The following is a 12,429-nucleotide window of genomic DNA, read 5'->3' as shown; positions in this document are numbered from 1 at the left end:
CACTCGGGATGGAAATCGGGAATTCATATGGACATTCCTAGGATTTCAACACTGGAATCTGCTAATGGAATTAACTGGCTTTTTCTTATTGGCAGTTGTTTGTAAAATTGTTTAAAAGCTACAATTAATGGGTGCATCTCTCAGGCCCTGGCTTTATTCTGATTTGTGCCTTCTGAGTTTGGCCCCTGATTAGAGTAAGAGCCACGTTAGTGCTGCAGATCCAGACACAGAGCTTAATCACAAGCAGCTTTACTAATTGTGTGTGTGATTTCTGGAGTGTTGTAACTTGCTTAAGCAGTACAAAGGAAAAGGCTTAACAAATCAACTTACGAGCTCTTATGTTAGGGAAAGCCCATGTCTGTGTTTTTATGACTTAAAAGAATTTTTAATCTGATGTTTCTGTAATTGGATCCAGCCATCTCTTGGGATAAAATGCCTCTGTTTGAGGAGCTGATTGCAGTGTTCCCCGTTTGGTCTTCCCATGGTAGAGGCATGAAGTTGACCTGTCTGCATGAAGGGGTTGTTTAATATGTAGAAACTGTTCTTTATTCATCGTTTCTGTTGCTTAAACGTTTGATCTCTGTGTGAGATGCAAATATGATTGAAGCCAGTTGTGTTTGCTTTCCCTCTCGGTGCTAAGAATGAAAAAGTGACGCAGTTGTGAGAAGGAATTAATAAAAATGATTATATCTCTAAAGCAGGTGTGGGTAACCCAGTGTGGGTAATAGGTGTGTTATGTCAGCAAGCATGATCTGATAGCTGAACGTTACTGCAGATACTGGGCAAAAACCTGGATTCCAAGTGCAAAGTGGGTGTTTTTAATTGGCTCATGCTTTGCTAGCCTCTTGGCTGCTGTTGCCGAATTGTTTCTGTGATCTGATCAGCTAAGATAGGATTTTAGTGTTCTATGAGGAGAATTTGTGAAACAGAACATGGCTTCTGTCAGTAACCCAGTGCTGCACTGCCTGATTTGAAAACCACAGCATCATTTTACAGAGATGAGTTCATCATCACTTGGGGTCTGTTAAAGGCTGCAAAGCTACAAGTGGATCCCAGGAGGGTGTCACCCTAAAGAGGACAAATTCTCTATGGGCTTCCTTAGGTGTCAAGCTAGTGTATAAGTGAGGTTGGAATTTCACAGAAATGTGCATTCACTTTATTAACCAGAAACCTGCAATGTTTCATGCAAAATCTCATGCCCTTACTGTGGTCCTGCTCTTGTTTGAGATTTAGGCTGCCATTAGACTTGTCACCAGGGATATTTTCACTTCTTAGTCAGTATTTTTGGGGCTACTCTGCCCTGTTTGGAGTTTTGACCAGATGACCCTTTGTGGTTCATTCCAACCTTACCCATTTTGTAATTTCCCTTGGTTTTCAGGTAAAAATTTGAAAATATTTTCTTACAATTCCACATTTAAGACTCATTTCTTTCAGCTTTTTTTGGGGTGTGTCATTTCTGTCTAAAAGTTGACTCTGTTTTGCCTGAATCCAAGAGTCTTAAGTTTTAAATTTAAAGCAGCAGTTCTGGAGTCATTGTTTCTTGCACAGCTTTTTCTGTGTAAGTTATATAGTATAAAGTGTAGATGCTGAACACATGAAATTCCCTGTGGATTTGCTTTCTCTGAGAAAAAGTTTGAAAAACTTGGGGCTGTAATTTAGGCAGATCTGTGGGAATAAATTCTCAGCCTCAATTCTATAAAGTGCACGTTCTTTCTTTTACCCCTCTTAGAAAGCGTGTGGGTGAGAAACTCAATGAAACTAAAACTGAGGGTTGAATAACTGTATTTTATTTATGCTTTTCTCATCGAACCTGTGTCTAGTGACCAGGTGAGACAGTCCTTTGCAAAGAGGTTTATGCTGGAGAAAGCTGCTGCTGGATAAGGATCTTCATTGTTTGAAATGAAGCACAGTTGTTTCCAAAGCCCTGAAAAGGAAGCAACAGACTTTCCAGCGCTGCTGCCTGGTGCTGGGATTTCTGTTTGGGTGGGGCTGGGTGTTGTAATGCTGGCCATGAATATGTATTGCATTACCATTGTACTGAGTTGGGTGATTAGGAGGGTTTAGCATTGTTTTAAATGCTGTAAATGGTTCCTCTTGGTTTTGTGGGGAACTGAAGTGTTTGTGTATCTGTCTGTTGGGATTTCATCTCTGTATAACTGAATATTTAAGTGCCTCTAGTCAGATTTATGCTGGTGCTGTCCCTTGTGCCTGTAGTGTGAGGCAGGGACGCTGTTAATGACTCGATTACAGCAGCTGGAAAGGGAATTTTCCCTAGAATACTCCTAAATCTTATGACAGGCTAGGCACAAAGTCCTCCACTTGCTGGAACATGCAGTTGTGTACACGTGTACCCTGTTTTCTCAGGGTACAGCCAAACATCTGAGAACCAAGATGAAACCTTGCTTTGTGAGACGACCTCTGTTGTCCCTAAAATCCTTCCTCTTTTTTTTTTGTCTTTGCCAGGTGTGGCTTTTATAGATGGACCAAATGTGTGGCCACTGGTGAGAATCTATCGAGGTGGCTTTCTCCTGATAGAATTCCTCTTTCTCCTGGGTATCAACACGTATGGCTGGAGACAGGCTGGAGTCAACCACGTCCTCATCTTTGAACTCAATCCCCGCAGCAACTTGTCCCATCAACATCTCTTTGAGGTGAACAGGAGGGGTTTTAGAGTGGCTGAGCCATGCTGGGGATCAGCAGGATAAATCCTGCGCCGTTTCCTGGCAAGGACTCCTAATACAATTAGAAGAGGAAGTTGCTGAAGTCTGATTAGATTACAGGATTGAGCACTGCTCTCCCTTTCCTTCTAATGAGAACACATTGTAGGTTTCAGGGCTGTGTTTTCATTAGGTGTCTGTGTGGTTTTTTTTTTTCCTGCAGATTGCTGGTTTCCTGGGCGTTTTGTGGTGCCTGAGCCTGCTGGCATGTATATATGGTAAATTCACCTACATCCCCATGCAGGTGAACCCACTCATCTTGTACGGCTTCATGTTGCTTTTTCTCATCAACCCTACAAAAACCTTATATTACAAGTCCCGTTTTTGGCTGCTCAAACTATTGGTAAGTGTCAAAGGTGGTTGAAATAAATATTTTTTTTTTTAAATGTTGTGGCTGAGCAGTAGCTGTGAAGTGTATACAAGTGTCACTAACCCTCAGGAAAAAGGGATGCTGGGGGATGCTTATACCATGGTGATTCACAGAGCAGACCTGATCAGGTGTTGACTGCAGATAGTTTTTGAGGATGGGTTTGCAGAGGCATATTCTGCCTCCTGTACCAGTTAACTGTCCTATAGATAGCTGCTTACAAACTTTGCACGTGTGGAAAACCTTGGATGTCTTTGCTGTTTATTCCTTAACCTAGTGAAGCAGGTTGATTAGAGGTCCAGTGCTCTAAGGCAAGGCTGCATGGATGCTCCTCAGCACATTTGGGATAGTGCCAACGTTGAGAGGGTTAACTGATGGAGAGAGAGCCTTGGGAAATGTTACTGCCTATAAAATTATGTTCATGGGTGGGGTTTTTCGTTTGCGCTCTTAAACCAACTCTTTGAGACTGAGCTCTTTATTTTCCTGTAAGATAAGTCTGGTAAATTCAATGTAAATATGTGTGCTCCTTCAGTGTTCCAGTTATAGGTGGGAGCTCTGAAAGAACACTTTTCAGACTTGCTGGGTGACTCATGAGTTTGTTCCCAAATGGCTGTTTCATATGCTCTTCCCCACCCTGTGCACCCTTTTAAATTGGCTTTAATCAAGCTGCTTCCCCTGATACCTTCTTCTTGCTGGCACTGCTCGGAGAGCTTTGGGCAGAAGAGGGTTTGGCTGGCTGGTTTTCTTCATAGAATAATTTTAATGCCAATTAAAACAATTAACTTTATCTGGAACACGGCAAAGATGAGACACAGCGTCATGCTTTGAGGCCGTGCGTGCAGGTATACACACAGTGAATTAACCTCTGTGTGCTCACCTCTGTTATTTGATTTGCTGGCTTGCTGCTACCACAGCTTCTTCTTTTGTGCCTTCCAGCATTCAGCCATCCCTCACAGAGGTGCCTTTAGTCCCAAGCCTCATTAGTCTGACTGCTGTCCCCAGGTGCGAGGGGAAGCATTGGATGTGCTTTAGCAACATGAGCAATATCTGTGCTAATTTACCTTAATATCTCACCAGGGTGAGATTCTCAGCCTCCACAGAGCTGCTAGGTTGTTTGCAGCTCCTGCCCTGTCCCAGTGATCTCCAGACTATGCTGCAGTCTGAGGTAGAGTTGTAGGATCATGGAATGGCCTGTGTTGGAAGGGACCTTAAAGATCATTGAGTTCCAACCCCTCTGCCAAAGGCAGGGACATTTTCCATGATCCCCACGTTGCTCTGAGCCCCGTCCAACCTGGCCTTGGACACTCCAGGGATGGGGCAGCCACAGCTTCTCTGGTCCAGGGCCTTACCACCCTCACAGGGAAGAATTTCTTCCTAATATCTAATCTAAACCTACTCTCTATCAGTTTTAAGCCATTCCCCCTTATCCTGTCACTAAATGCCCTTGTAAACACTTTCTACCAAACCTGAGAACTGTGCTCCTCACACAAAATTATGTTTGAGCATTTTTCTTCACATGCTTCATATGTTTCATTTCCAGCCCAAACAAAATCTGACATATCAGGTGTAGCAGAGTATTACTGGCACTTTCCATTTTTCTGGAACCAAATCAAGGGTATTCTTGAGTTGTAGCATTTCCTCATGGATCTAGGAGGCTTCCTGCCTCCTCCTGTGATCAACTGCTTGTTGAGGGTGGGATCTCTTGTGCTAATCCCTGAGGGATGGCAATTGGCACCAGAATTGATCTTCCTCTGAGTGAGAAGTTATTTAGCATGTAGTAAAGTCTAATTCCCCTGCCAGGCTCTGCTTTCTTGCCTGTGTGCTTAGGTGAGCATTCTTTGTGCCTTTGCTGCCAGATGAGAAGCCCCTGAGTGCCCCTGTGTAGGCTGGGGAGAGCAGCTTGCCGGGAGGAATGGGATCCGAGCACAGGGAATGTCCCTGTGCCCACGCTCTCTGCAGGAGCTGAGTGGCCACACGAGAGCAGGGAGCCCGGCTCTGAGAGGTGACAAGCTAGGAAGTGTTCAGCTCAGATATCTGGCATCTCAGCATGAATTAAAAGTGCAGGGATCAGCACCAGGAAGTCTGCGCTCAGGCTGTGGAATTGTTAATAGAGAATTGCAGCTGGTTATTGAAAGTGAGTGCAGCTCCAGCTTCTGGTGTTTTATGACTTTCTCCTTATCTGGAGGATGTTGCAGACACTTCTCAGCTGGTAAGCGAGGAGGTGGCTGTGGTACCTCCACTGCCAGCACCCCCTGGAATCGGGGCTGCTGCTCCAGCTGTGCCTGGGCAGCAGGCAGAAGCCACAGTGCCTGGCACATGGCACTGGGAGGGTTCAGATGGTGGCTCAGCTTCTGAAGGAAGGCTGACTCAGATGCCAGTGGATGTCGTGGATCTATCTGCTGCCTCCTCCTCAGCTGTAACCTGTAGGTGGAAAACTTCTCCTCTCTTAAAAGTTTGATGCTGTCACCTGGCAGTGCTGAAATACCTCTTCTTAAATTAAATAACAAGAATATTATTATTTCTTGTTTTCTGATCTGTTTTTCTTTTCAGGGACATCTGTCTGTAAATCTGTTTTCACATTTCATTTGCTTAGCTAGTCTTTGTTCATGGACAAAACAATGGTGTACGATGAAACAGATAAAGATAGTATCAGGGAGTGTTGGGAAAAGGGAGGAAAGAGCTTTTGCAAGGGAAGGCTGGTGTGTGGTCTTTGACCTCTGCAGAAGCTGTTCTGCAGTTGGGCATCTTTGAAGACGGTCCTCCCTAAAGGCTGGCCTTGTTTGATCCTTGGGAATAAGTGCCATCCAACATGAGCATGGAGCATTCTGGGTCAAGATCCATATCTGCTTCATGGCACTAACTCTTAATCCCCTATTTGGCTTTGAAATTTTAGGAGCAGAGCCTTAAATCTGCATTACAGGCTGATGGCAATGTGTCAGTCCTTTCCTGGGCTTCTGAAGCTGTGCACCCCTCAGGTTAATAAGGAGAACAGTATAAAAGATCAGTGTTAGCTTGTGCTTTCATTAATTTAAAGGTTCATAAATCCTGGAATGACCGGATGGCGCTGGTGCTGTCTCTGTGAGAAATTGGCCATTAGTAACTATAACTAACCGGGTAGGGAGGGGGTAATCAAAGGTAATGGAGCAGAAAACTGTCTGCTTTGGAAGGAGCAAACTGCTGTTCAGGCTTAGAGGGAAAGTGGACTGGGATTGAGGAGGAGTCCAGCTGACAGGCAATAGGATTTCCTCTGCCCTTTCTTTAACCCTTTCCCTGCTGGAGGCATTGGCAGACTCGGTAACAATCCTCACTGGCCACAACTTCTAACACCAAAGAACTGCTCGTGAGGTTAAGTAAACCAAGTCTGAGAGTCTAAATCCAAGTGACATTAAGCGTGAGGGGAAAGGTAAGTGTGGAAGATGTCAATAGACAGGATGTAAGTGCTGAAAGAAAGTGCTGATCAAAGTGAGGGGCAACGAGAGAAATGGAGCTGTGTAGAGCTCTTAAATGGAGACTGGGACTTTCTGGGAAAGAGCTTGGTTGTAGGAGACTGGGCTGTTCTGCCAGTAAAAAACAAAATGCTGGGTGGGCACAGGCATGTATGCATACAGGAGCAGGAAAGCAGGAATGTTCTTTGTACTGAAAGTGAGGAGACAGTTATCCTTTTTTGTCAGCAGGAGCAAAAGGTCAGCAATAAATCTTCAAGTGTTTCTGTTATTTCCATATTTGTTCAGTTCTGTGATGTGCTGCCACTGCATTTGGATACCTTTGACACAGCCATGAATTATTCCTGCTTTGTTTTTCCTGACAGTTTCGGGTATTCACTGCTCCCTTCCACAAGGTAGGCTTCGCAGATTTCTGGCTGGCTGATCAGCTCAACAGCCTGGTCATGATACTTATGGATTTGGAATACATGATCTGCTTCTACAGCTTTGAGGTTCAGTGGGAGGACAATGCTGGACTTCTGGCAGATACAGGTAGAGTAATGCTGATGAGCCCTGGGAATGTGGTCAAAATGACCTGAGAAGCACTGAGCCAAGCAACTTCCTAATTGTCTGTTTTAAGTAGGATTATTAATAGTACAGGAAACTAAAATAATTGGCATTTCTTGTAAACATGGCATTAGAGAGAGTCTCCTCTTTCTTACTTCCATCCAGAGAAATGGAATTTCACATCAGTGTTCATTTCCTAATCCAGTCATTTGGCCTGATGTGAATATCCATCAAAGAATTTAGACACAGCGCTCCTGATTGGAAAGAGAAACCCATTTTCCTGGCATTGTTGTTTTATTTCATAGTAGTTTAAGCATGTATTTGCTTCTTATATTAGCCTCTTCCTGTTGCTCATCATGAGACTCCTGAGCTTGTTAAGCACAGCTTTCTCTGCTGTATCCTGGGTCTTACAGGCTCCATCACAGTACCCTGAAGCAAGAGAGGATGGAGAAGCTCCTTAGGGCCACCTCTTATTCGATTTGAGTTGATGCTGCTCTGCCAGGGTTGTCCAGAGTCTGTCGTCTTTTCTAGCCAGAAGGAACACAGAGCTGGAATGTGAATTTTGACTTTGGCCTTCCCAGTGGCAAAGCAGTACCTGTCTCCTCACGGATGGGGCTGTTGACTTTCCATTTTAAGCAGTGACTTTTGGCAAATTGCATTGTCTGATGGTTTTGACACTTGCTGAGAGAATTTGCTGTATGCTTCAATAAGCATCAGTGTTCACTTTGTTCTTCCAATCTGTCTGATCTTTCCCTTCATTTTAAAAGACAGCGTTGCGAGCAGCCAAATATTTACTTATTAAAAATAAAATTCAAATACATAAAGCAACTGTGTGCATAACAATTTGTCCTCTTCCAGTATGAGCAGTGGAATGATAACACGGTGTCTTGGGGTAATTATCAGCTAATAATGTGTCTCCCTTAGTGTGAATAAGAAACAAATGAACGTTAGGCAACAGGGTGTTCGGTTTAGATGTGCTGAGTGAGACAGCAGAAGAATATGGAGTTCTTGGGGAGTTCCAGGAAAAGCTGAGGGTTTTCTGGTCGCTGCCTTAATAAAAAGAAGACTTTCAAACATGGAGGAGGGAACACAATGGCATGGTGTGGTTGCTTCTCATTCCAGTTTTTGAAGCCAGACTGTGCCTTGGCTTTGCTTTTTAAAAAACAGAGCAAAAAATGCCAAACCCAGTCCTATACTGAAATATGTTTTTCCCTATTACAATGCACAAGGAAAACGGGTCGAGGGCGTCTTGGGCAAAGTAATCTTTTAGAGTTGTCCTGCAGGGTTTCTAAGTGCTCTCCCATTTATGCACAAAAATCCGGCGTCAAAGACCTTTTGTAATTCCATCCTTAATTTGATTATTCACAGTACCGCCAACAGCACTGAGCACATTTAAAAATAGATGATTTCTAATCTTGCATCTTAGTTATACTGGCAGGACTGAGGGAGTTAGATTGTGATCTGTCTGGATGTGTTACTGATGTCGTGTCACCTGAACACTTCCAAAATGGAATATTGAGCTTCAGGATACTTTGGGCTTCTTGCTGTTTGTGTGCCTCAGTACCAGCTGTTGATGGGGAACCATAAAATGATATTGCAGACAGGAAAAAAATAGTAGTTCTTAAACTTAGTGACTCTTTGCCATAACAGCTTCAACTCCTGTTTTTCTTGCAGATAATCAGATTTGTAACAGCTACTCCTACGGAGTGAGAGCAGTTGTCCAGTGCATCCCTGCTTGGTTGCGATTCATCCAGTGCCTGCGCCGTTACCGCGATAACAAACGGGCCTTTCATCTGGTTAACGCTGGAAAATATTCCACCACCTTCTTCGTGGTGACATTTGCAGCCCTCTACAGCACTCACAAAGGTACTGGTGATTTTGGAGAATCCTTTGCAGCTCCTGGAGTTTGCTTTTTTTACGTGAGAGAAGCTCAGAGTCTGGCTTCAGTCCCGTTGAAGCGTGAGCTTCTTGTGTTTTGGCACCTGGGAGACATCTCTGGGGAAAGGCAGGGGCCTGCCCAGCTTGTAAAGAGTGTTTTAAGATCTTATTTTAGGTGGTTTTCACATCCTTGATCTGCTTAGAATTGCACTTAGGGAGCAGGGGAGGGAATTTTTAGGTTTCTCTTTTGAAAGCTGGAATACCTGTCAGGTTTTACTGTGAAGGGAAGTGAATGGGAGGAAGATATATGAGGAAAGGGATAGCACAGCAAATACTTCTCCCTTAACATTAATGAATATTTAACCTGGATCATCTAAATAATCGGTCCATCATTCCTTAATGTGAAGGCATGTGCACAGTGCCAGGAAAAAATGCTCTCTCTGATTTTCCTGTGTGATTCTATCCATGTTTTTTCTGCAGCTGGTAAGGAGTTGTTTCCAATCCATTTAACTGCAGATTGAGCTCTGATCCCTGAAGTTTCTCATCTCCCTGGAAACGACAATTACTCGATTCTACTCTTGTTCTGAAGGAAAAAGCTTTTAGTTTCTGCACTTCAGGCAGTCGCCCTGCCTTTCATTGTTCTGAAGCTGTAAAAGCTGTATTCTTTCGTTTGAGAATATCTCACTTCTATATATCCAGGAATTAGCAACCACACACAGTCGTGAGCAATTACTTAGCCTGGAATATTCCCGTGGTGAGGCAGGGAGAAGTGTTGAAGGCATGATTCTAGTTAACATGCTGGGCTTTTTGGAGGGGTGGCAGGGTTGTTAGGAGCCTTCCCATGGCCAAGAAATGTCTGTTTTGACGTAGTAGCCCGGAGTCACACTGATGATGTTTGTCAGGCCTTGCATTTTAATGGCAGGGAGGGGCAGTGGCCCAAGCTGGCTGAAGGCTGGGATTTGGGCTCTGTGTCCAGGGCTGCACAGAGAGCCGGTGTGGGAACATCCTCTGGGAGCATCCCCTGTGCATCTCCTCCCTGCTGCCACGTCCCTGAAGCTCGTTGCTGTTGTAAGTTGTTTGCTCAGTGACATTCTGCAGCCCTGCAGTCCAGTTAGTCACCACTGCCAGAGCCTGAGACGAGGCACGGGCAGAGTGCCTGGCTCCAGAGTCACTGCTTACATCTTCTGTAGCCGGAGCTGCGCTGGGGAGGCTGACTAATGCTTCTGCCTCCCTCGGGGGGGACACATTGCCAGAGCCTTCAGCTGGGCTAGGGTTGGAGGCAGGAGGAAAACCAACCTCTGTCAAAATGTCCTGTTGAAGAGTTTGACCTCTTCCCACCGCCCTTGAAGTTTTTGATCTGCACCGATGTTGCTACCCCGGTTCTGGTTGCTGCCACACATAACTGGTGTCCCCTTTCCCAGTCTGGCACGGAGTGGGCTGTAATGAGGTGTTTATGAGCCTTGTTCCAGTTGCTGTGAGACGTTCTTGACTCCCAGCTTTTGTCTGTCTAGTTTTGTCAATGGCATAAAAAAAAAATTTTGGAGGCTTCGTGGCCTTTGGAAATTACACGTTAGCACAGATTTGTAAATATCACTGTGCTGGGCTTTTCAGAGGGCTGCCTAAAGCCCTGGGTATGTTCCCTCAGGCCTGTAGGCCTGTTCCTATCCTGCCATAAGCACACTTTCTAGTGTGCTGTACCTGTTAAGAAGCCAATTTTATCGAAGTGCTTTGCATAGATTGCCAGTTTGTTTGGAACTTGGAATCAGATGGTCTGTCATCAAGCTGTTGTGATGCTACTGTTGAAAATAGATGTGCTGCTCACCCACACCTTCTCTGTGTCTGCCCAAAGATAGCAAACACCCCTCTCTTACCTCCTAAACATCTGTTGAGAGGAGCTGTGTTCCAAAGAAAGTGCTGCCCAAAACAGGTGTCAAACTGGTCAAGATCCTTTCTCCTCAGACCTGCTCCAAATTTCAGTAACGAACCTATTAATTGCTGTGGTATCAAGAGTTTTATTTAAACTGTCTTCCATGCCTGTGCTTGCAAGCCTATGACTTAGCCTCTGGAATGACAGCTTTTGGCTGCCACGAGAAGAGGGCAATCCCTGTCCTTTCCTTGGGATGTCAGGTAATGGACACCAGTGCCTGTTCTCTACTCGGGAGGCCTGGGACATCACAGCCCTCTGAGAAGTCTCATCTTCCTCCCTTCATTTGAACACTGGATCGTGTGTAGCTGCTCTGTTTTAGCTGGTGCCTGCCAGCAGTGTGAAGATGGACTGTGTGGCTGGGAGGGTTTGCTGGTGTGGAAAGCAGCTAATCCATACACAGTGCACTGACAGCACTCTGTGTTTTCCTGTGAATGCTGCTGGAAAACAACTCAAACTAAACAAGTGTACAAATGCCACCTTTTTATGTTTAAGTGATGTTTCTGTTCTAGTCTTGCATGGTATTCCCTACTCCAAACCTCCTGTAGTGAAGGATCCCCCCCCAGTAGCACCATGTACTGTGGGGTCTTGGCAAGTGTCTGTTTCCCTGAAGTCTCCCTGTTTAATAATTCATATTGCTCAGGCAGTGCATAATTCCGAGTCTTTCTTCCCTCAGAGAAGCCATTTCTTTACTTTCCTTCCCTTGGATTTAGATGCAGGCTGCAATTTTCTCTGCTAATTGCTGTTTGGATGTCAGACTGCTAAGACAGCAAAGTGAATTCTGTTAGGTTTTTGCTCCAAAACTTGCAATGCTGTTGGTCTGGGACCAGACCAGCTTTACAGGGGTAACTCCAAGCTGTCATCTTGATATTCAGGTATCATTGGGACTAGTGAAGCAAATTGGAGAGGAGCTACCCCAGAACTTAACACTGGAGCAAGCAGTGGTGGCATAGACGAGTGCAGACTCCAGCACAGCTCACAAACACAGCCACGTTTCAGGGATGACAGCAACAACACAAGGACAACTGTTGCTGAGTTCCCAGAGGAGGAATTCTCAGTATTTTTATCTGTCCCAAAGGAATGGGAAGCAAAGGCCGTGCTCTGTAAATATAGTGCTGCGGGGTGCATTTGCTCAGGCAAATGAGGCATGGCTGTAACTTGAAGCTGCCTGGCAAGCGGGGTGCTGCCCCGCTCTGTCCCCTTCCTCCCCAGCCTTGCCTTGCACTAAGGAGCTCAGTGCTGGCATTAAGTTCCCTGCCAGTGCTGAGTAGCTTTCCCCAGAGCCAGCCAACAGAGTATTACATTGCCTTATTTAATCCCTACGGAAACCTGCATGCTGCTGGGGAAGCAGATGATTAAGCCCAAGCCTGCTGTGGAATATTCACCTCGAGTGTGGCGTTGTTTTGACACGCAGCTGCTTTCTGCTGTGTTTTCACTCTGCCAAAAGCAGATGTGCTTTGCTGGACGGGTGCACCAGTAAAGCAGCTCCCACTTCAGTCCAGCTTATCACAGCATTTGTAGAATCATAGAGTGGTTCGGCTTGGAAGAGACCTT

At 45.1% G+C, this 12,429-nt stretch overlaps 1 protein-coding gene across 1 annotated transcript in view; it reads left to right on the top strand.

The window, feature by feature from the left end:
• Positions 1-12,429, top strand: part of XPR1 (xenotropic and polytropic retrovirus receptor 1) — a 103,562-nt gene that overhangs the window by 78,655 nt on the left and 12,478 nt on the right. The window contains exons 8-11 of the mRNA XM_014874744.2: positions 2,464-2,651; positions 2,881-3,060; positions 6,893-7,058; positions 8,748-8,939. Coding sequence (XP_014730230.1) covers positions 2,464-2,651; positions 2,881-3,060; positions 6,893-7,058; positions 8,748-8,939 — 726 coding nt within the window. The remainder of the gene's footprint in view (positions 1-2,463; positions 2,652-2,880; positions 3,061-6,892; positions 7,059-8,747; positions 8,940-12,429) is intronic.

This window comes from Sturnus vulgaris, chromosome 9, assembly GCF_052056855.1.
Source record: "Sturnus vulgaris isolate bStuVul1 chromosome 9, bStuVul1.hap1, whole genome shotgun sequence".
In the NCBI taxonomy this organism is placed as follows: Eukaryota; Metazoa; Chordata; class Aves; order Passeriformes; family Sturnidae; genus Sturnus; species Sturnus vulgaris.
This window is presented reverse-complemented; position numbering and strand designations above follow the sequence as displayed.